We start from the raw sequence: 21,976 nt of genomic DNA on the forward strand, positions 1-21,976 counted from the left end.
CTACCTCTCTACCTTACGCCGGCCGACCTTCGAGTTTACTAGACCTCTCCTCCTTGCTCCTCGGCCTCGTCCTTGTTCAACCTTCTCCATCCCACCCTCATCGCGCTCTTCTTCCCCCTCACCAACACCTTCGTTCGTTATCCAAATAATCCCAGGATTCAAGTAGCCTGCGCTTTCAGACGCCTACAGAAAGGCTGCTGATTTCGCATGTCCAGCGCAATTCAACCCCGGACAATTTAATTGTTCGCCACGTTTTCGCTACACACCTGGCCCGCCTCGTCCATCGCCTACCTGTGCCTCGCTTCGCCTCGCTCTGGCCATCCTTCTTCGTCTTCTTCTTCACCTCCAATCCGATCACCGACTCCGATCCAAGTGCATCACGACGGCTATCGTTATCGCTACACTTGCCACCATACGTGATTGCCATTCAACCAGACCTCGTCCTCGGATAATCGTTGAGATACAACATGGACGGACAGCGACCAGCTTCACAGAAGCTTCCTGCAGGATTAGCGGGTGTATTGAACCCAGACGAGAACCGCGACTCGGCCTATTACTCTAGTACAGATGCCTCAAGCAAGCGTACGTTGGACACAAAGCTAGAAACGCTCGCGATGGAGGGGCGCAACTAACTCTTTCTCCCCCACAGATAACTCTGCGGCATCAGGCGTGGTGCACCATGCCCTCAGCCCCACGGGGTCAGGCTATCAATCTTCGCTGGCAGACAAGACACCTTCGCCTGTCACGGCTAACATGATCCCTCAGCTGGTGTCGCCTGGACAGAGCAACATGAGTGTCGCCGCCATGGTGTCGCCAACAACCCCCGGTAGTGCTGACCCGCGTCGATTCGAGCGCCCGACATCACTGGATTCCGGAGTGGTTCACGACATCATGGGGCCTGGGTCCCGAAGAGAGAGTGTTGACAGCCGGATAAATCAGGGTTTTCACGACATGAGATTGGGCGGGAACTCGCCATACGCGAGCCACAACCAGTCGACTACCTCGATTCAGAACACTCTCAACCAGCAGCGCAATCCCCGTCCCGGCTTGGACAATCTTTCGGTACACCGCATCTCCAATGGATATCAGCCTAGCAGCGACAGAAACCCTGAGCATCCAAAGATCATCCGGACCGCACCGGCCATTACAGGCCCTGCGACGAGCAACATCGCCCGAGCTGCGGAGCCCACCAAGGGTCAGGCATGGGCCTTCCCAGAGGAAGAAATACAACGAATCAGCCACCACGAGCAGTACTTGGACTCAAGACGTAGTAGTATCGCCGAGTCCATAGCCAGCAGCCAGTTCACCACGGAATCGAGACTACCGCCTGGCCAGAGACGTTTGGATGAGCCTGCCGACTTCAACAACCGTTTATCAAGCACCTCTTCCGATTTTCCTCCCGTCCATCATCACTCGCTACAGCTCAAGCAAATTGGAGATCTGCGCGACGACGATGCAGCTTCGCGGACGGGCTCACAACCTTACAGCCGCACGCCTGAGCTGCGGAAGAGTCACAAGTTGGCGGAACGCAAGAGAAGGACAGAGATGAAGGAATTGTTCGACCAACTGCGTGATTTGATGCCACAGGAGCGAGGTTCCAAAGCGTCAAAGTGGGAAATTCTTACCAAAGGTTAGTTTCATGATGCACATAATGATTCTCGAGCATATGCTGATCAGTAATAGCTATTTCCGAGCACCAACGAATGGCAGACGTCATGCGCATGGTGCAGTCGCAAAACACAACGTTGGCCCAGGAGAATGACGGACTGCGACAAGACAACCACAACTTGCGCGTAGACATTCAGCGTCTCCAGAATGAGCTGCACAACACGAGGTTGCAACAGTCCCCCACAGGCCAGGCGCCGCCTCAATCCCAAGTCCCTCCCCCTCAAGCGGTAGGGTATCAGGCGGATCCTTACGCGGCCCGCCGTGAGCTGCCACCAATTCGAGGGCTGAACGGCAACATGCCCAACGGGCCTGATTCAATGACGGGCGTCCAGTACGAGGCTCCCAGAGTTAACGGCTATCGTCCCGAGAGGTACTGAGTCCATATCAAAGACGAAATGAGGCAAGGAAGAATCAACGGTCATGTACATGACCACATTATGCGAAGCAGCGTGCCCCAAACACTCGCCACGGCACTTACTCGTGGGTCAACAAGCCGCGCACGCAGCGACCCCGTGGGCAAAGAGCCTGCGGGATCAACCAACCTATACCCAACCACATGTTCGCGGCCTCGCATGCAGGTCTGCGTGTTCTATTACAGTTCTGTGCCTTTGCTGGAAAGCGCCATGCTCCACAATGCCGTTTGGCGGGCTGTTTGTTTATTTCTTTTCGTGTCGAATGCATCGATACCTGAGTGTGCCACTGCCTCACAGGTTCCGTTGAGATCGGCTCCTCCAGTTCAAAACTGATCACGGGGGACGACAATATACCCTCGTCCTTGGTCAGTAGATAAAAAAGCAAGAAGGCGTCCTATATTTCATCTGTTTCATCTGTTTTTGGGGGGTTGGGTGGGCAAGGCTCGAGAAGGCCAAGGAGGGAATGGTATGGAGAGCCTGGTGTATATACCTACGCGTTGGTCAACGGAATGGCGATGCGGGCATCTAGGGTGCATGCTATGTAATTCATTGCTGTGCTCCGGGAAGAAAAAAAATTATATAGGGAAACTCTGCGGCAGGTTCAATGACTGATGGAGATTATGGATCATCCCTCAGGCGGGAGATACCAGAGGGAATCCAGCGTTTGAATTTGTTCTCCCAGAGACGAGCTTAGGCCTCTCCCTGGAAGCGAGTGGCCATGGAAGCTGTAAATCACAATCTCCTCCCAGGCGGGATGAGGAATCATTGCGAATATCAGTTCTATTGCAATATCATAAACTTGGGCCGACTCATTGTGAGTGAAAAACGAAGCGGAAAAGTCAAGGTTGACGTACATGCCATGGCTGGACTCCAAGTGGATACTCGGTCGAAATACGCTAGGTCGAAATTAGACTAGCGTTCCCGGTCGCCGCGACCCTCGACACGGTCATCCCAAAATTTCTCGTTCGCCCATGGAAATCTCAATCTGCACACCACATCATCTCGCCCTTCACCCTTTTTACGTTTCTCCCTCTCTCTAATCATCAGTCCGTCTACTAGTCCCCCATCACATCCCTTCAATATGTAAGTACTCTGCTCTATCATGCTTCGGCAACGTTGCACTCTGCAATAATTCCATGGTCGAAGGAAGCTAATTGGGAACTTTCTCCGACATCAGGCAGTCCATCCGTCGCGCGGCCACTCGCGCCACCTTTACCAGCTCGGTCACCGCCGCCGCTGCGCCCAAGTCGCAAACCGTCTCCTTTGCTCTGCGTGCCCTGAACGCTGCTGCCATCAGATCCTTCTCCGCCGCCGCGCCGAGAGCCTTCTCCCGCTCCATTGCGTTCCGTGAATATGGCCAGGCCGAGGGAGGCTTCCGCGAGCAGAGGGGCCGCAGACAAGATCCCAGCGAGCACGTTCTCTTCGTCCAAAACTACTCTTTCGATGTTAAGGCCGAGGAGCTGAGCGAGGCTTTCTCCAAGTACGGCGAGGTTGTCGGCGTTGCGATGCCTCCTAAGAAGAGGTAAGTCTCCATACCACTGGATCTCCTAGCGGAGCTTCTGGCTTCGCGTCTTCCTTTTCCCCTTTCCTGATGGCTCCGGCTCTCGTGCCAGAACCCTGAGGAGAGGGCATCATCTGAACTTTTCCTACCCAAGTCGATCAGGGGCTAATCGCTGGATCTTCCCTCTTCTAGCTTTTGCTTTGTCTACTTCAAGACGGCTGAGGCCGTGACAGAGGCTGCCGAGAACGTTGATGGAACGTTCTGGCACGGCCGCCGCATCGTTGCCAAGGCTCGCGACGCAAGCGCAAGAGGACCCGCCAGAGAAAGGGGCGAGAGAGGCGAGAGAGGCAACAACAGAGCGGCCAAGAAGGCCATTTACGACGGCCCTCCCACGGGAACCATCTACATCGGTAACATCTCCTTCGAGGCCTCTGACAAGGACTTGAACGACCTTTTCAACAGCCTCAAGGACGTCCTTGACGTGCGCATCGCTGTGGACCGCGCAACGGGCTGGCCGCGTGGCTTTGCCCACGCCGACTTCACCTCCATCGAGGCGGCGACGGCAGCCATCGAGGTCCTCAATCAGACTGAGATTCACGGCCGCAAGCTCATGAGCGCCAACGCCCCCGCCTCCAAACCTCGTCGTGGCCCCCGTTCCGACAGAGACTCGTCGAAGCAGGTTGAGGAGCGTGTCGAGAACGAGCACGCCCAGGCCGAGGAGGCGCAGAAGGAGCAGAAGCCTGAGGCTGGTGAGCAACAGAACAACTGGAACGCCTAAGTTACCTTTTCTTAAGGTGGTCGGGTGTGTGTCGGCTGAAAATGATCAAGGGCATCGACGATGTCCCTCCTTGTGAGCTCGAGAAGGGAAAGTTGATTGGATGATTTTGTTTCGGCGGCTGAAGGCTTTCGATGAGCCTTTTGTACGAGATCTTCTGATGTATTGTTTTTTTCTACTTTTTTTGTGTTTTTTTTCCTAGCGGGAAAAAGCGTCAGGGATGGGTGAAGAGAAAGTGTCCTGGGCTGCCTGGAGGGGGAAAAGACTCTCGGGCGGAAGAGAAAAAACTGGTGTTTGGAGAAGACGGGGGGGAAATCTCCTGACGCAACGATGAATAACTTGAAGCCGACCAAAAGGCATTGTATCATACGAACTATTAGAAAAGAAGGCCTTTTTGCTTATCATGGGGCTTTCTTTGGGCATACATGGCAAAATTCTTCATGTATAAAAATGTAATATCTCTCTCCTTCAAAACATGACTTTGCTCCAAACTCCTGGGCTGATTCACTCTTGATTACCGTCTGTTAGTTATGCTGTCCGTGACAGCTCGAGGCTATGTGCGAGCCTTTCGCTATCTAATCGCCTATGTCCATTTCCAGGGAGTCTGTCTACGGGCAAGCACGGGATATCGGGACGAAGGACCGACAGAAAAACGTTCGGCATGGGAGCCCCCCCGGCGGAACACAGAAAGCGAGGAGAGAGAGAAAGAGGAAAAGCACCGACCCTATTCGGGGGCCCGGAGCATTCTCATGTCCTTGAAGGAACGGGATATTGATCAGACGGTGGTGGGCAGCCTATGACTTTTCTGGGAATGTGTGTTCGATCCCGGCACCCGGCCAAGTACAAAAAGTCCCCGTTCTTTTTTTTTTTTTTCCCTTCCATTCTCACGGAGGAAACCTGTGTACTCCTCCATTACCTTGCTCGCGCCCGACCTCCTTCTCCTGGACCGTGGACCGTGGACGACATTCTTCACCCCGCCCCCCGGTCCCGTCTTCCTTTCGGCATTATTGACACGGACCAAGGAGAAAACTTTCTCTGATGGGAATGCCAAATTCTACGGAACCTGGCCAAAGCTTCCATTTAGCCTTCCTTCTTGTACGACGTCGCCTGTTCCCTGGATCGGTCAAGGCGAACATGTTGTATCCCGTCAACAATCTATTTAGCTATCCCGCTCTTGGAAGGGCTAGCTGAAGGGCTGTATGTACTCCGTAAAGGATGATCTTCTGCTCCGGCGACCAAGGCCCCCGCAGCAGAAAAACAACACGCCTCCCCCGACCCCCGGCTCCCCGTTCTGCCTCTGCTTCTGCTCCCCACCGACCGACCGAGTCAGTTTCTTTTCTCGCGAGAATTTCACAGAGTGAACGGGATACCCGCGTCCACCCACCTTCCTTGGACCTTGTTCACGGAACTCACGATCCATCATACCATCCTACGTGCTTCCCGCTCAGTCTTCACCCCCCTTCCCCCCTTCCCTTACCACCCTTCTCTCCCCCGCAATGTTTCTCCTTGATGAACAACATGGAGGCATGGAAGGTCCGTCCGCCCCTTCTAGAAAGGTTCTCAAAGGGGGAAAAAGAGGGGGGCCCAAGTCAGGAACATCACGGCATCGCCGTTGGAAAGTAGCGAATACCTACCCGTCGCGAATACACGTATGTAGAGAAACCTTGATCGCGACGCGCTTATGAACGCGCGAAACTTTTTCGTGCCCACATGCAGACGAAGGCATTGATAGATATACCTATCCGTAAGTGAAGGTACGTCTGTGGGAAATCGGTGCAAGACCCGCCGGTCCCGATACCCCCGGCAGCCCAAGACCAAAACCATGCACGCGACATTCCTCCAAAAATCTTACACGGGGGCAATCCAGAATTTCTTCCGAATTAGTCTCGACAGTTGATTCTGGTTGGTCAGAGACCCCAAGCCAGCCCACCACATACATGCGCAAACCCGCAGTCTTTTTTTCCCTAGCGCACCATCACCCACTGGAGCCAAAAATTTCGATTTAGCAAAAGAAAATTGCAACCAAGGACAAAAGAAATTTGACCAGCCTGGGGGTCGAACCCAGAATCTCCTGATAACACACTTAGTCGTAGTCAGACGCCTTGCCATTGGGCCAACCGGCCGATATCCTAGAAAGGATTCGTGCTTGCTTGCTTGTTCGTTCGGAGCCGAAAATTGAGCTATGAACCGGAATTCAGAGCCTGGGACCATGATGTTTAAGGTAGCTTACTTTCTTTCACCTACGCATTACTTATCGACAAGACATGTCAAAGAAGATCTACATGCATACTTGATTATCATGTCAATAAGTAATGGTTCTTGGGGTTAAAGCATTCCACGTCGTTGAGATTTTGAGGCTTTAAAAGCTTCCATTGATGGGAGATTTCACGATGCACTTGTTAGTCTTGGAAAAACACACAAAAACTTCATCTTTTTGGACGGATTCTTGAAACATCTTGAGAAGCATATCGTACTCTACTAGCTGGAATTGTCACCGCTGAGAAACCCCCCCGTCGGCTGGGTAAATCGTCTTTGATGGATGAGGGACTGTTGTCTCATGATGAATAATTCTCGTCATGTGTTTCATACTCGTGATACATACGCAAGATCAAGCTGACTCTGATATCCTGCTGCCATCAAGTCGACTATGTGATGGCCATCATTTCTACGCGTCCCATTTCTTCATTTTGTACTCGCGGCGGTCTATACCTTTCTACAGTTGGCCGCGGCAAAGCTCTCGTCTGTGAACCCTCGCAGTTAAGGGCTGTGTCGGAAAAAGATGACCGCCGCCGCTGCAGGGCGCGATGATGGCATTGAGAACCTCTTCCTCCCCTTCTTCTTCTTCTTCTTCTTCCCTCCTCCCTCTCCCATGGAATTCTGCTGCTGCCGCTCCGAGACTGCGGTCCTGGAACTCGAGTCCCGCTGTTGCTTGGCCAAGGATGAACGTACGGGTGATGGTGAGGCGGCCATGAGCATGGCAACCCGTCTCGGCGACCAAGTCCGGCCGCGACGGGCCTCGCGGACAGGAAAGATCTGGCCCTCGAGATGACGACTGTGGGCGCCGTAGCCTTTTTGTTGCGGCGAAGTTTGTTCGGTCGTGTTGTGGTGGGACATGGACGATGCGAGGAAGTGATGCTGTCTTCTTCGGCCGCTAGGGCGAGGAGCTTGGGCGTGATTTACCTGCGAGATATAGACACGGTCGTTTCGTCATTGAGAATCGGTAAAGCAGGAAGATAAGAGAGTGTGAAACCAACACAAGTGACCTTTTAACCTGCGCTGTAACCCCCACGACCCCTTCCCTTCTCCTTGCCGCCCGCTCTCGAGCTCATCTGAGCTTGCTGTTGGAGTTTTCTTTATGGCATGGAAGGGGCCCCGCGATCTTTGAAGGCGTCCGGTGCGTTTATATGCTCCTCGTATTTGAACTAGAGTCTGAGGATAGGTGCTCGCGGGTTGTACGGCCGCCTGATCGCGGCGGAGTTTTAGTGCAGATAGCCATTCGGGCTCAGTGTTTTGGGTTTCATTCGGGCCGGAGTTAGATGGATGTTGTAACCTGATACAGTTGGCGGTACCTGGATGACTGAACCCCTAGTCAAGTGGAGGACAGGTTGAGAGGCTTGGCCATGACTGTGACAGCGGCTGAGATGGAGGTAATGCTTTATAATGGAATTAGGTGAGTATTGATTTGGGTTCTAGTATGGGTTTGGAGTCTGACTTAAAAAACAGTCCAAAATACGCGAGGGTCGAGCCGCGGTGCTTATAAGTGACATTTCCATCAAAATGTCGTGGCTTTTGAAACCATAAGATGAGTAAAATGTCAACAATCATCGTAGTATATTTCAATTTCAATTTCAAAGTCATCGGGCTGCTTCGGGGGTATGGAATCCGGCGCTATTGTCGTTCTCTTCCGGTGTATACCTCTTGATTGGAAGTGGGAACTCTCGGCAAAGGCTTCGAACGAACGCCAAAGGGCCACTCGGTAACTTGACCATGCCCTTCGAGGTCGAGAGACTTGGGAATAGAAGTGAGATGAATCGTTCGCTTGGGAGACATGGAATCAGCGAGCAGTCTAACAATATATGCAAGAGGTTGTGGCTGGGGTTTAGTATCCGGGACCGACTCCCGAGGCTACGAACTCTCCTTGATCGATCATGTTGAGCACCGCAGAACGGGCTATTCCATGATCAACAAACTCCAACCATTCTTAGGAAATGCTTTGAGCCCGTCTGATTTGACTCTGTGCTACCGCCAATGGCCGGCAGGTACTTGTAGAATTATACTATGGCGTCTTTGACTTTTCCCACCATAGCGAGTGAATTTCCCGATTTCCATAGTCATAATTATCATGGCCGTAATTAACTAGGTATGATACGACCGTGAAAATCATTAGTGACGTGAGCGCCTGTTGATTGATGGTTGTGGTATATAGTACACATAGACAAACAGTATGGTCAATATAGCCGTACTTGATACCTTCTGATGTCGTGCTGTTTATTGTTCACTGAACTGCTTTTGATGCCGATGCGGTCGCCTCTACCTTATTTAAAGTCGTAGCTAGGGGGTTTGCAAGCTATGTAACCCCTTAGGCGATGTAGCTCCCACGGACAGGGGAATATCGGAGAAGAGCTAGCTTACCCGACATCAAGTTTGGGAGACTTTTTGGAGCGTGTCAGGCGCGCTGACGGATGGAGGTGCAGACATAATGATCATCACAATCGTTCATCGTCGGTCTGTTTCCCTAGTAAAACATGAAGAAGGGAGGGGCGACTACGCTGTTGGGCACAAGTAACATTGTACTCAGTCGTGCTTCGTGAGGAGAGATTGGGGCATCTTCCACATGTTACTTCAACGCTGAAGTAAGTAGCTTACCTTGGGCATCACTGGAAAATCAGAAAATGAAACAAAAAAAGCGTCTGTTATTCTTTCTTTCTGGCCCGAGATCTTGATCAATACTCATGGCTAGCTCACCCCAAAAGGGGTAAAGAGCTGTTTATAGACATCAACCGGGGAGAGAGGCGAGACAAGCGTCTTCCCAGATCCCCTCGAAAGTGACCCGAATTCCCCATGCCGTAGCTTGAACGCCGAAAACTCCCAAATCCCTAAGTTCGCATCTTGGTCTTTTGTTTTGCCATTGCTTTCTCTCTCTCGAACGAAAAGAAAAGAAAAAAAAGTCGAGGCGTGAGGACTGACTGCCAGGCTTCCCTTGGTCGCCCTTTCAAATGCTCGTTGAATTCCCCCTTTTCCATACCTAGGCATGCTGGAGAAAAGAAATATAGTAGAAACCCAACTTCTGTATCCAGAAAAAAACTCTCTCTTGATTCTGCCCGGTGCTTTCAGACCATGACTCTATCATTGATGTTTGATTCTCGTTTTGGGTACGTGAAGTTTTCGACCGTGGTCGTGGAGAAGTGAATTGTTAAAAGAGCGGAGAGAAGACAGTGAAAATCCAAATTCAAGGCTCGAGGCGTCACCCTTCCTTGACGAGCTCTCGTGTTTTACACCATGCACAAACACAGTGCTTTCTTTGTGTGGTTTGTCGTGGCCTGTGTATTGTTTGGTGACCCATCGCGCTTACGCCTGGTAGATTGCCGAGGTGTCCAAGTAGAGCAAGTCGGCTAGCGATGGCGGGTTCGATAGTCAAGGTTAAGGTCTTAGTCGTAACTTGCCGGATATAGTACGCTTTCCTGCATTTTTGGGTCGGCGAGGCTGTATCGTGATGATGAAGCGCCGTTCGAATGGCTTTCGCACATTCCTCGTGTTTGCTTCGAGCTGATTGCGACAGCAGCAAATCATTGCAGCAGATCCTTGACGTTTTCTTTCACGTTGAGCGCCCACTTCAGCTTCGCCAACGTCGACCTCGTCTCTTCGAGCAACCTCTCCTGCTCGGCATCCCGCCCGGCGACGCCAGCCTTGATATCCTTGAGCAAGAACTCCTGCTGCGCCTTGTACTCGTCAAACTTGTTCTGAATCTCCTCTTTTTGCCGTCTCAGCTCCTTGATGTTGCCGTCCTGCTGATCACACAGGTCCCGCAGCGCCGCAATCTTTTCGTCGTCGCGCCGCCGCTCCTCGACGACGCCCGCGATCTCGGACCGCAGCTTCAGGTGCGCGCGCTGCACCTCGTCGCCCTGGTCCTTCCAGTGCGAGCTGATGGCGTTGTACCGACCCTCCATGAGCGCGGCGTGGGTGTTTGCGTCCTCGACCTGCTTCGTCGAGCTGGCGCGCATCTTTTCCATCTCGGAGCGCCACAGGTGTTCCTTTTCTTTGGCGTCTGCCGTGCGCTTCTTTTCTAGTTCCACGTTGGCGTGGAGGGTCTCGACCTGGCGTTCCTTGCGGCTGAGGAGCGTCTTGGTGACGCTCGCTTCGAGGAGGCGGCTCTCGTAGTCGCTGATGATGCGCTCCATCTTGTCCTCGACCAGCTTGGCGGCCTGCTTGGCCTCCTCGGCCCGTAACCGTTCGATCTGGATGTCACGCTTCAAGGATTCGTTGTCGCTGACGAGCTTGTTGATGACTCGTCCCGTCTTTCCCAGACCCGCCTTGCCAATGGTTGAGTCCCAGCCTGGGCCTTGCCCTTCGGGTGCGGGGACGGCGTTTTCATCGTCAACGGGCGGCGTCTCTTCCCTTCTTGCTGAGTCTATTTTGATGGTGTTGTCGTTGCCGCCGTGGGGCCAGTCGTGTTTTAACTTGACGCCTGGCGTCCTCTCTTGGTGATTCGAAGCCATGCTGACTGCGCTGGCGTTACTGTTTACGGAACTGGAGAATGCGGAAGTGTGTGAGGGTGCGTCGGAGCTCGTGTCGCTCGCGGCTTCGAAGCTGGGCACTGTTCGGATGGTCTGGACCATCTTAGGGGCGCCTCGGGGAGAAGGGGAGGGGCTCGGCGTCGACTGATGGTTTCCGTCGATGCGCGTTTTCAAGCTACTGTTGCGTACGTTACGAGAGATGTAAGAGGGGGAGGAGGTGGTGGTGGTGGTGGGAGGAGCGAGTGTGCGGCGACTACTCGAAGGACCATGTAGCGAGGGTGTCGTCGTCGTCGTCAGGGAAGAAGACGTTTTGGCGGAGGCTGTTGATGTAGAGGTGTCGAGGTCTTGAGGAGGTGCAAGGTCAGCACGATGGTCACCTTTCCGTGACTTCCAGGAACGGCAGCGGAGCGATATGGCGCCAGTGCCAAACTCCTGAAGGGTTAGGTCGTCGGGAGAGGCTAGAGGCAGAAGAGGGCGTGGAGTGGGCGGGTTGTGGATCGGGGCGAGGTTTCAAGCAAAGAGTGCACAAGGACGGGGACCCTTACCGAGAGCAAAGTCTTGTGGAGGACTATCAAAGTCGGGTACGGATACCTGGGGAGGGTTGGATGGTAGTCGTTGTTTGTCGTGTTTATTGGGCTTTTGCAGTCGACTAGGCATGTCTCTGGCTCATGTTACTCAGTCCGTGTAGGTTGATTGGTGATGTGGTCCAGGTAGGCTGGTCGGCGGGCAGGTAGTTCGCAGATTGTTTAGTGTTTAGTGCTGGCGTGTGTTTGGGGCAATGTGTGGTGGTGGTGGTATGGTGTGGTGGGTGGTTGCAGCAGAAAGTTGGGGGCGCGCGCATTCGTCTTTTTTGGATTGGGCGTTGGTTGATTTTTGGCTGCTGTTGAAAACGGCGGCCCGTCTGATGTCGGACGGCGGCTGACGTGGGATTGGATGCGCGGAGTCGGTGGTTTTCTTGGGGGAGATGCTGAACTCGATATCCGTAGACGGGAGAAAGAGAAAGAGAGAGAGAGAGAGACACACACTGCCTGGAATGGGCGGATGTCCGGGTCAAGCGTGGCGGATGGGATTAATTACAACTGGGAAGAAGCACGCGAAGCCCATGCGGCGAGGGTAATGCAAGGAAGAGAGAGAGAGAGGCAGAAAATACGGGAAGAGATGGGACGGGATTCTCGGCCTTGAATGACAAAAAGCTGGATCCAGAGCTACCCGTAGGGTCAGTATTGTACCTAGTCCTATCCGTACGTCAGTCAGGTTCAGACCTGGGTTGACTGGAGCTGGCTGGAATTGGATAGTGGACAATCTTCCTCTGACAGGAGGTGGGAAAGGAGGGTCGAGCGAGAAGGGAAAAGCCCGGATGAAAACTAGAGGAAGACGGCGGCCGAGACAAGCATAAGGCAGATCAGAGCGGGCATTTGGTAATTCCTAGGGTCGGGTGCCTTAAGTAACTCCTCGACAGTAAGGCAATGATCAATTCGTCCAAAGGACCCGCTGTGTCTTGTTCGCTGCTGGGATTCGGTTGTTCTGCTTTGCTTTTCTTCGTCCGCCTTTCATTCAACACAATGTCAAATACCTTCCTTACCTCACTTGGCCAGGCACACGAACAAAACATCAACACTGACAACGGGCAATGCAAGGACAGAGCACACGGCAGCAGAACACACCGCATCGCAGCACAACACACCGGACAGTGAACAAATCACATCAAACGGGGGTCACGGCAGACACCGACATGTCAACCTTGATGCGACCACTCACTGCCCTGACTAACCAGCCGAACCCCCCACTAAAAAGCAGGAGAGCACCCTGTTCCCCAGCAACCCGGCTGCTGCGTCACTCAGCCTCTGCAGGAAAAAGCTGCATGGGGGGATGATGGCTCATGCACGGTCCCCCCTATTATTGTTCCTCTCTTCTTATGTGCCTCTGCCTACTAACCTTATGGATGTCTACCTACCTACTTATGTACGGACATGTAGACTTATAGTAGGCCCCTTAAGTCGTCAGGCAAGGGGCAGCGGCGCGTGTGTGAAAGGGAAAACCGATATCCCATGATACAAATGCGCATAATGTTGAATTTCCCTTCAACTGGCGATTCCGGGAATAGCCCCCCTTTCCTTTCAAGCAGCCTTACTCTCTACCCAACATACTCTCTTCATCCAGTCAAGAAGAATCTCAAAGAATACTAAATTGGACACCGTAAATACACCCAGCCTGCCAAACAACCCGAGCTTTCCCCCCCTCTTTCGTGACCAGCACGCGTCTCATCCCGTCCCCCATCTTGAGAGCTCTCTAATCCCAGCGCAGATCCGAGCCGCACCTCACTTTCAATTCGATTCCCCTCTCGACCACCACCTCGTCAAAAGAAAACCACCCCTATCCCAGTCAGCATCGGTTGAGCCCTGAGAGCTTCAACTTCATGTACACGATTCCTCCCCTCCCTCTCCTCCCCTCCCCTGAAGCGATCTCTGCTAGACCCCCTTTTCCCGCCATGCAAGGAATCCCTTACTTACACGCAAGGCTTGTCAACTTCACCCTCCTCCCATATCTCTCATCCCATCTTGAAACTCCCCCCGCCACACGGAGCCTAGAGGACTACGTGAAAGGGAACTCTGAGGCTTTCGTCGGGAGTTCGGCTCCCCGTTCACAGTTGTCGTCGTCTTTATATTTAGTACACCTTGGAACAATTGGCTTTTTCTCATGGCAGCTTTACAAGCGAGAATGACCACACACACGCAAATCTCATATCAACTATGCACCTCAACCTCGACATCGCTGTCCGAAACAGTAGATACATGCTCGAGGACCTACTTGGACCCTTCTTAGATGGGAACAAAGATGCTTGCAGCAGCCATACCTCGAAGCTCGTGATTCTATTTTCCCTCTCCCCTTTGCGATCTACCAAACAGCCTCTGTTCTTCGGTCCAGAAACTCGTTAACATGTTTCTCCGTTGAGCAAATCACCCCACGTGCCACGAAGGTGACATACTTCGCCAAGCACAGTCAAACCGGACAGACGCCGGAGGAAAAAAAAACCACCTCTCTAACCCCCCATACCAAAGCTTCCTCCGAAATCCAAAGACCGACCGACGCTAACGTCAGACCTGGGGACCGAGGCAGTCCATGCCCCCATCTTTCTTCCTTCCTTCTCCCAGGAATCCATCATTCCTGTCTGAGAGCATCGCTAGCCTGGCGTACTCGGCCCCTTGCCTGCCGTATTCCCGTCATCCCACAGGCGCTCACCCGCTGTCGATATATACGGCCCTCTCAAAATTAGTAGTCACGGAACATGTGTATAAATGGCAGATCAAGAGGGAAACATTCAGCTGTCGCCGCCTCAAGCACGCAACTGACTTCAAAGACTTTGCTTTTCAGGGCCCTGACGCCCTTGATTTATATGTATACAGTTTATCCGTACACTTTCCATGGTTTTCGAACCCCAATCGTCGAACGCCAGACCCATGCCTTTGCCATTGCCATGCCCACGCCGATTTGCTTCCGTGGCGTCTCCTCCGTCTTGTACAACCCTCTCTGCTTTTAGGTCCAAAAAGTCAGAGAGCCCTAAAGACCAATTGCTGCCCGCTTCGCTCCAGCTTTTCTTTGGGTATTCGTTCGGTTTTCCGCAACTATCAAATCATCCATCCTCGCAAAACCCCTCTGTTCTCAACGCCGTCGTGGCGTGGCTATCGCGTGTTGTGTAGTCGCATGAACGCGGTGTTGATCATGGTCACACTATGTTGTGATAGCCGTCGTGGTGTTCGTCGCTGGTGCTGATCCAGCCTCTGCAGCTGCCTTGGCCGATTCCAGCCAGGTCGGCCGGAACTTGACCAAGTATTTTGCCGCCAAAGGTCGCGCGTCCTCGTCTGTATACAGTTAGTATCATAAAACAACGCAGCCAAGGGAGGGCATCACGTACACTCTGTCCAGATATCTTGCACCGTATCCAGAGCCAACTCTTTGGCCGGCGGCCGCATCATGACCAAATACAGCAGACTCGTCAACGCTAGAGGCACAACCAACGGATCTCGGCACATCAACTTGACGCGTGATAAGATGGCAGGGCTGAGTTCGGGAACCTCGCCCAAAAATCGGGTAATGACTTTATCTTGGGCATTGAGGTACTGAGAGAAGCCGTCAATCAACTTGAGGGCCCATTTCTCGTAGTGCAGAGGATGATCTCCCTCCTGCTTCTTCTGCAGCTGATCATTGTACCATTCTTCGTGTAACCAGGTGATGGCAACATCGATACGGCGGCGGAAGTCCTCGAGGACGTAGGTGTACAAGGACTCCCGAATACTGTCACCGAGAGATAGACGGCCAGTGGTCTCGTCCTTGATGCCATCCTCCATGCCGGCCGACGAACGACTCGCTAAACGCGTGATAATGGCGATCCAAGATTCTCGGTCGTTGGTACTGGCGGCTAATCGGTTGATGCCAGACTTTGACTTCTTCGCAGGATCCTCCAGTGTCTTGACGAACTGGAAAAGCGACATCACAGAGCCTTGACCCGCGCTGAGTGCCAACTCAGGCGTGAGTGCTGGTGGAGGTGGTAGCCTAAACGTCCTCAGCCCGAGATCACCGTCGTCTGGTTTGGTCACAGGGTCACTATCGAGCTTGTTGAGAATCTGCTCGTTATCCTCGGCGGCGTAGAAATCTGGCTCGTATTCATCGTCCTCATCTTCGACACCAAGAGGGGCGGTCTCGGGATCGATTTGTGGTGGAGGCTGGGCAGCCAGCACGTTGAGGCGCCCTCGAATACCCTACAAAAACGTCAGAAAAGATTGCGCCCTGCGTGCTTGATTCGGACATACCTCGACGGCTTTCATGAGCAATTGGGCATCTGTCCGGAGGAGCGTGGTGATGCTGATCTTAGCAGCTAAAGCTGTCGGCAACGTGCCCACATCAAAGGCCTTCAACCCCTCGCTTCCAGTAAGAGTAAAGACGTCGCCTAGGCTGTGAGGGCCTGGCGGCAGTGGCGTAATTTGTATCTGCGGCGTCGTCGCAATTTGAGGTGCCATCCGCTGGCGCTTGGCCTCTATTACCTCGTGTTGCTGCTGTGCCTCGAGAGCTCGTTTCCGGCCAGATTCATCAAAGATTTCGTGTCTCATACGCATCATCCTTTCCACGTGCTGCTGGATTCGCTGCGCCATGGGATTTTGAGGATCGCTTCATCACAATGGTCAGTGATACAACTAACAGAATGGCGCACATGGGACTAAGGATTTACCGTTTGGCTAGATGTATCAAGAGCATTCGAGTGGTCTTCTCCATGGACTTGACCATTACACGAGTTCTAGGGGTCATTGGCGAGTTTGCAAGCTTCATCGGGTTGAAGTTGAGAACGGCATTGAGGATCCTGTTTGCAGTGCCCGGTCGGCTGCGGATCAAAATGGAGAGGCAGTTCAAAGTGGCATCAACGAGCAACACATCACTATCACCAGAGTGCTGCGGTTAGCTATCGTCGGATCCTTCTTGCTTTCGCTTGCAATCCTTACCTGCTGTTCTCCTGCAGTACGCTCAGTATCCTGTCCAGTAAACCAGCTCCTTCGGCGTCGAGCGTCCTAGCATCTAGCGTCTGATGGCTTGGCGGGATCTTGTCGAGTGATACGTCGAGGGAATCGCCTCGCTAGACATCATGTCAGTAACAACACAAAAGTATACTCTTGGGTTCATCGTACTCTCGGTTCGTTGGGATTGGCCGCCGATTGTGCTAAAACAACTCGCTGCGCAAACTTGATACAGCATATCCGCACCGTGGATTCGGCATCGTCCCAAATCTGGAGAATCCTCTGCTTTATCGCGACCATTCGTTCCCATGTAAATGTGTCGTACGAGTTGTTAATGCTACCGATCCAATTAGCCTCCGATGCACGCAACGCAACAAGAGTATGCCCAAGAAGTAGATGCGCACGTACATCCATCGCAACGCAAAGGGATAGATGCTGGCTGCCGTCTGAATAGCGCTTCGCAGGACGTGGGCGTCCTCGTTGGGGGTCTCGACCATCGTCTGTAGAGTGTCCAGCACAAACAGCTGCATCGTCTCCTTCTCGCTTCCGGGGAGGGCTGGCGTCGCGAACGCCTCGGCGAGGAAATCGGCGCCCCATCTGCGCAGTTCGACGCCCGCCGTAGGACCGACAATGGGTAGAATGCTTTTGACGACCGTCGGGTAGTACTTCACGTCACCGAGGACGAGCTTCCTGGCGTCGTTTAGTTGGCGAATCTGGTCGCTCACGGACACCTGCGGGGAGGGAGCCGCCATTTTTGCAGCGAGCAATGGGGAAGACGCTCCTAGTCTAAATGATATCAGGCGGACAACAAAGTTATTTAAAAATCGATGGAACGTAAGTGTGTTGTCGGATATCGAATCTCGGGCAGATTGGAAGATAACTTGGGTGTCACGAGGGCAGCAGCTGTCGCGACTTGTCGAAATATGGAGAGCTCAAGCTTTTCCAGATCACCATTCTCCCACGCGCCGATAAACACACAGTCGCAATCGTGAAGAGTCGTGTTATTCGTCGAGATGAATGATGAAAGCGAGATGGGCGATGAAGGGAATTTCCTGGCGGTTCGTATTGGCTACCCGTCGATGCGATTCCTCGGTTGCCCTGCTCCAAGAGTCTGATGTATTTCCTGCGGTGCAAGAAGAGGCAGCAAGCACCCACCGACGTTGAGGGACTGCGTGACAAGCGACGCGGATTATGACGGGGCGTGTCGACGGCTGCTGGCTGTTTTGGGTTAGCGCATCGGCCGCCTTAGAGCCTTCAGGGAGACGTGGGGCCTCACCAGGCACGGAACTTGGAAGGCACGATACCTTTCAGTCTAATGTACGGAATACTGGGCTCTGGATCGCTTGCGTAGACTCTAGAGATGCTCCCAAGGAATGGTGCACTCTCAATTGAATGACGAAAAATCGGAAACGTCTGCCGTAATTTGATGACCAAGGATGTTTACAATGCATCTTGATAAGCTAAATACTAAATGTGTTGACTTGTTGGAGCTTTGAGCTTGAGGTCGCAGGGCCAGAAAGCTACTTCGTACCTACCTAGGTAAGGGAAGAAAGACGCAGCTTCCGCTGCTCAGGTACCGATGTCTCTCCTGCAAAGGCGGCGACGCAGTTTTCAGTCCCCCCAAATGCCCCCCAAGAGACCCCTGCTCAATGTTATCGGACAAGTCTACGTCACTATCAGTTCTGCCGCACTTTCTCCGTCTTATCGATACCAATCAGCGTCAAGGCAATCAATGCCGGGGCTGGCTGCGCCTGTTGGAGTTCCCACTGGGAAGTTCGAACCACGGCGTTTGCGACAAGGGCCCCGACCGACCGACATTGAATTTCCCGAACCCGCGCGGCGCAAACCCACGATCGATCACCCCTCCCCTCCCCCCCGGGCCTAAACCTCACGAACTTTCGATACCGGACCTTACGAAAACACGAGCCTTAGTCTTCACTCACAATGGCGATGTGCGTCTACCCCGTCCTCCTCCCCGTCCGTCGCCCCCCACCGGGATGAAGCAAGTAGTCTGACAAGCAGGAAACGGACAACCTCTACAGCCCCCAAAAGTCCTCCTACTACGATCGTAACCTCCGTCAAGGGCCTGCCCTGATTAGAGCGCGCAAGCCTTACCTCACCAAGAACCTCGCTGTCGGTGCTGGACTGTGGTGCTTCGTCGGCGCAGTGTGTATGTGGCGATACATTTCCTCCCGTGGCACCTTCTGGTCCCGCACACCGGTCCCAGCAATCAGTCAACTAATCATTCTTTTCAATATAGACTGGTACACGATTAAGGCGGTCGGACAAGATGAGTTCGAAGACGTCAAGGTTCCCGATGCTCCGAGGCAGCCAGCAAAGTCCAACTAGGCCGATGGACAGTATGGCAGAGGAAATGCGTGATGTACGAGTTTAGCGCGGGATGGGATAAAAAAGTCCCGAGGGATATAAAAATGTGAGAGTATCTCAGTATGCATGGAAGCATATGCCATTGTACTATATATATCTGCGAGTTCTCATCTCGCTCTTTTCGCCGGTTGCACCAATATCAAAGAAAAACAAATCCCCAACCAGTAACTCTTGTGCATCTCTCATTACAGGATTAGACCCGTCCCGTTCAATGCAAATGCGGCTCCATAAAAACCTGTCCATTCCTCCTCATCTTGTAGATACCATAAGTTTTTGTCACCCTCTTTGGGAGTCCGCAAAAAAAACATGCCCGTTGTAATGAACGCGCCGGTGCGAGCGTGACTAGTTAAAGGAAAGAAAAAGGGGCGAGGTGCCCAAGCCGTCGTGGGGTATCATAACAGAGCAGTAAGCCTCGAAAACGCCGTTGGCCTTCCATTGATGCCGTCCTAACTTGCCATCGCCGACACTGGTTCTTGTTTAGGAGCCGTGTTTTTCGCCGCTTTTGATGTGCGGCTACCTGCGCGCTTCATCTGGGCACTCTGAGTCAAAACATTGGCTGTTCTCACCATCTCAGGAGAGGCAGAAATGAATCGGTTCATCGGCGGCGATACCTGCGGCACGACATGACCGTTTGTTACGGCTGGTATCGGCTGTGGGTTGGACGGGCCCGCTGCTGCTTTTCCTCCCTGCATGGGACTGCTCATTCGAGCCCCGGCTGCTGCAGGTCCTGTGCTGATTTTGTGCGCAATGTGGTTCGGGTTGGCCCAAGGAGTATCTTTGATGAATTGTTCGCCGGCGGGGCCGAGGTTGGACCCGAACGCGACTGCTTGATAATCCTCAATGGGCTGCATTATTGAACGCTGACGAGGTTTCGTATTACGCTGGAGAGGATCAGCAATGTGTTTTTGACTGCGAGGATCCTGTAATTCACCAACCTTCATTTGCTCCAGGTCGTCTTCGATCTCTGAGCCGCTGGCGCCCCTCATGGCCGGCACCGCGGGGAAGCCCTCATGCTTGGCAAGGCCGGCCAAAAACGAGACCTCCGAGTTATATGCCACAGCGTTTCTCGTGCGCTGTGCAGGATTCGTCGGGAAAAGGAGACCGTAATCCGGAATGCTGTGTGCGCTTCGCCTAGCATTCTGGGTTTCGTACCACTCCTGGTTGAGATCTTCGAGCATCTTTGAGCGCTTTTCCCGAGAGCCCTGGTAGAATTGATTCCAAATCTGAGCTCGGCGCGCCACTGCCAATCTCTCGAGGGCCTCAACCGAGAGCTCGTATTCCTTTTCAATGTTCCGAAGCTTCTTCTCAAGCCTTTCGTCTAGACATTGCTTCATGTTTAAGTATTCGGGATGTGACGGCGGCTCGGCTTGCAGTGACTGTTCTTCATGCTCGAGACGCTCGAGGCGATCCTTGTACAAACTGTGAACACTACGTTAGTCGCTGTGGAAAGTAATGCTTCTCGGTCGGGAAGACTCACCGCTCGCGGAAGACGACAAATTTCTCCTCGAGATCGGTCCATTCCTCAACCGCAGCACGTTTTCTCTCGACTGTTGTATTCTGTCAGCAAGCTTTAAAAGACAGGTGGATCGCAAGTCACTCACATTCTTCGTCGTTCCTCGTCGCTTCCGCCTCGTCGTCACCCTCGTGGTCAGCTTGGTCGTCGCCGTGAGGCCCCGAATCGTCGTCGCCGCGACTATCGTCTCGAGCGTCACCATCGTGCCCTTCGTTCTCATGGGCCTCAGCAGCGTGGCCTTTCCTTCTGCTACCGTTGCGGGTAACCTTTTTTGTAATTTGTGAATCCTTAATCGGGCTGTGACCATCGCGCGAAGGGCCGCGCTTGCTATGGGGAAGTCCCAAAACACTGTCCTCGGTCGCAGAGTGATCACCAGTATGTGAATTTGTGGACGGGACCTCGTCGTCGTGCATGTCCACGTCATTCTTGTGCTGATCCTGCTCCTGGGCCACGACCGAGCCGGTGCGCTTCCTGGCGGGCTGGCCTGGTTCGGATGATTCCGCGACCGGCGACCGCTTTCTTTTCTTGCTATCGATATTCTCAGGGTCGTCTTCGGTAGATGGGAGCTCGGTGGACTTCTTGGGCTTGCTGGGCGAGCCCAAGTCACCATGACTAGAGGTCATTGACACGTCGTCGCGGTCGGAAAGACTGTCGTCGTCGCCGTCGTCGTGGGCGCCGACCGAAAACGTCTTTTGAAGCTTGCTAGGGGTCCGCTCGTAGACCTGGCCGTCGTTGAACTGATTGACAACGACGTCCTTGTGGCGCTGTGCCTGCGGGGTGTCGTAGAGACGCTCAGTCTCCGCTTCGGTATCATTTGCCTCTGACAGATTGCTGTCAGAGTCGAGCGCCTCGTCATGGTCTGGACGAGTGTGGTCGAGCTGCATCCCGTCGAGAGATTCGCCGCCATCCTTGTCCTCGACGTCGCTCAGCGGGCTGGAGATGTTGCTATCGTCATGATCGAGCGTCGCCTGCCCTGGGGAGAGAGCAGGCGGCGCGGACGCCGTGGCTGCCATTGAAAAATTGAGTTGATACCGCGCTGTGGGATATCAAATCGGGTGGTTTGGAGGTTGGGAGCGTCGTGGAGCGGTGCAATTCGGGCAGAGGAGTTTTCGTGGGAACGAAGACGGGGCGCGGAGGGACAAGCACCAGCGGCAGCGGCAGCGACAGCGGCGGGTTGGAGGAGCGGGCGGGTCGCTGTTGTGAAGAGGAAAGCGAGGGCGTGCTAAAATCAAGGTTTGAAAAAAGGGAGTTCGAGAGAAGCATCAACGCGTGTGACTGTCTGGTCCTCGAATGCCGACGTGGGCGAGCGCAAAGTGGTGGTGTTGTGGTGGGTTTTCGGAGAAGAGAGAGAGAGAAGCGTAGCGTAAGTGACCTGCCGCTCCATGAGAGATGCGCTCACCTGCTCCCTCTCTCTCTGGGCTGTGCCTTTCTCCGGCCCCCCCAGCGGAACCAGCATCGGTCGGCAGAACCAAGTCTTGGC

At 53.5% G+C, this 21,976-nt stretch overlaps 7 protein-coding genes and 1 non-coding gene across 8 annotated transcripts; 3 read left to right on the forward strand and 5 right to left on the reverse strand.

Moving 5' to 3' along the window:
* Positions 1 to 467: 467 nt before the first annotated feature.
* On the forward strand, positions 468 to 2,045 carry BDP55DRAFT_696978 (helix-loop-helix DNA-binding domain-containing protein; the record flags this gene model as incomplete). Its single annotated transcript, XM_060577630.1, has 3 exons — positions 468 to 582; positions 650 to 1,630; positions 1,684 to 2,045. 3 exons carry the CDS (start codon positions 468 to 470, stop codon positions 2,043 to 2,045), a joined length of 1,458 nt encoding a protein of 485 aa, XP_060425188.1.
* A 918-nt stretch (positions 2,046 to 2,963) lies between these two features.
* BDP55DRAFT_676630 (uncharacterized protein) lies at positions 2,964 to 4,848 on the forward strand. The gene is made up of 3 exons (XM_060575830.1): positions 2,964 to 3,164; positions 3,259 to 3,603; positions 3,775 to 4,848. Coding segments are annotated over exons 1-3 (933 nt in total). The 5' UTR covers positions 2,964 to 3,162; the 3' UTR covers positions 4,361 to 4,848.
* Positions 4,849 to 6,397: 1,549 nt separating this feature from the next.
* BDP55DRAFT_t281 lies at positions 6,398 to 6,480 on the reverse strand. The gene has a single exon. It is a non-coding gene; the product is annotated as a tRNA-Arg (tRNA).
* A 3,396-nt stretch (positions 6,481 to 9,876) lies between these two features.
* Positions 9,877 to 11,608, reverse strand: BDP55DRAFT_298448 (uncharacterized protein). Its single transcript, XM_060566610.1, has one exon. It carries the CDS (start codon positions 11,191 to 11,193, stop codon positions 10,144 to 10,146), a length of 1,050 nt encoding a protein of 349 aa, XP_060425190.1. The 5' UTR covers positions 11,194 to 11,608; the 3' UTR covers positions 9,877 to 10,143.
* A 775-nt stretch (positions 11,609 to 12,383) lies between these two features.
* Positions 12,384 to 12,860, reverse strand: BDP55DRAFT_298437 (uncharacterized protein). Its single transcript, XM_060566609.1, has one exon. It carries the CDS (start codon positions 12,758 to 12,760, stop codon positions 12,494 to 12,496), a length of 267 nt encoding a protein of 88 aa, XP_060425191.1. The 5' UTR covers positions 12,761 to 12,860; the 3' UTR covers positions 12,384 to 12,493.
* Positions 12,861 to 14,820: 1,960 nt separating this feature from the next.
* Positions 14,821 to 17,347, reverse strand: BDP55DRAFT_560957 (mRNA cleavage and polyadenylation specificity factor complex subunit; the record flags this gene model as incomplete). Its single annotated transcript, XM_060570038.1, has 7 exons — positions 14,821 to 14,951; positions 15,005 to 15,848; positions 15,900 to 16,254; positions 16,316 to 16,519; positions 16,584 to 16,714; positions 16,767 to 16,932; positions 17,004 to 17,347. The coding sequence occupies 7 exons, from the start codon at positions 17,345 to 17,347 to the stop codon at positions 14,821 to 14,823; spliced, it is 2,175 nt and encodes a 724-aa protein (XP_060425192.1).
* A 978-nt stretch (positions 17,348 to 18,325) lies between these two features.
* On the forward strand, positions 18,326 to 19,065 carry BDP55DRAFT_676643 (uncharacterized protein). The gene is made up of 3 exons (XM_060575831.1): positions 18,326 to 18,547; positions 18,638 to 18,765; positions 18,856 to 19,065. Exons 1-3 carry the CDS (start codon positions 18,540 to 18,542, stop codon positions 18,942 to 18,944), a joined length of 225 nt encoding a protein of 74 aa, XP_060425193.1. The 5' UTR covers positions 18,326 to 18,539; the 3' UTR covers positions 18,945 to 19,065.
* On the reverse strand, positions 19,066 to 21,931 carry BDP55DRAFT_676646 (Sds3-like-domain-containing protein). Its single transcript, XM_060575832.1, has 4 exons — positions 20,585 to 21,931; positions 20,461 to 20,530; positions 19,919 to 20,402; positions 19,066 to 19,864 (listed from the first exon to the last, which is right to left on the reverse strand). The coding sequence occupies exons 1-4, from the start codon at positions 21,507 to 21,509 to the stop codon at positions 19,430 to 19,432; spliced, it is 1,914 nt and encodes a 637-aa protein (XP_060425194.1). The 5' UTR covers positions 21,510 to 21,931; the 3' UTR covers positions 19,066 to 19,429.
* Between the last annotated feature and the right edge of the window lie 45 nt (positions 21,932 to 21,976).

The sequence above is a fragment of the Colletotrichum godetiae genome (genome assembly GCF_030913485.1).
Source record: "Colletotrichum godetiae strain CBS 193.32 chromosome Unknown BDP55scaffold_49, whole genome shotgun sequence".
NCBI lineage: Eukaryota > Fungi > Ascomycota > Sordariomycetes > Glomerellales > Glomerellaceae > Colletotrichum > Colletotrichum godetiae.

Bases quoted from the DNA above. Each gene is read 5' to 3' on its own strand.
- BDP55DRAFT_676630 (XM_060575830.1), top strand. The intron at 3,604-3,774 runs GTAAGTCTCCAT...TCCCTCTTCTAG, and splicing joins GCGATGCCTCCTAAGAAGAG to CTTTTGCTTTGTCTACTTCA.
- BDP55DRAFT_298448 (XM_060566610.1), bottom strand. From the start codon at position 11,193: ATGGTCCAGACCATCCGAACAGTGCCCAGCTTCGAAGCCGCGAGCGAC.
- BDP55DRAFT_298437 (XM_060566609.1), bottom strand. From the start codon at position 12,760: ATGCGGTGTGTTCTGCTGCCGTGTGCTCTGTCCTTGCATTGCCCGTTG.
- BDP55DRAFT_676643 (XM_060575831.1), top strand. The intron at 18,766-18,855 runs GTATGTGGCGAT...TTTTCAATATAG, and splicing joins GTGCTTCGTCGGCGCAGTGT to ACTGGTACACGATTAAGGCG.
- BDP55DRAFT_676646 (XM_060575832.1), bottom strand. From the start codon at position 21,509: ATGGCAGCCACGGCGTCCGCGCCGCCTGCTCTCTCCCCAGGGCAGGCG. The intron at 20,531-20,584 runs GTGAGTGACTTG...AGAATACAACAG, and splicing joins GACGAGGAACGACGAAGAAT to TCGAGAGAAAACGTGCTGCG. The intron at 20,403-20,460 runs GTGAGTCTTCCC...TAGTGTTCACAG, and splicing joins TTTGTCGTCTTCCGCGAGCG to TTTGTACAAGGATCGCCTCG.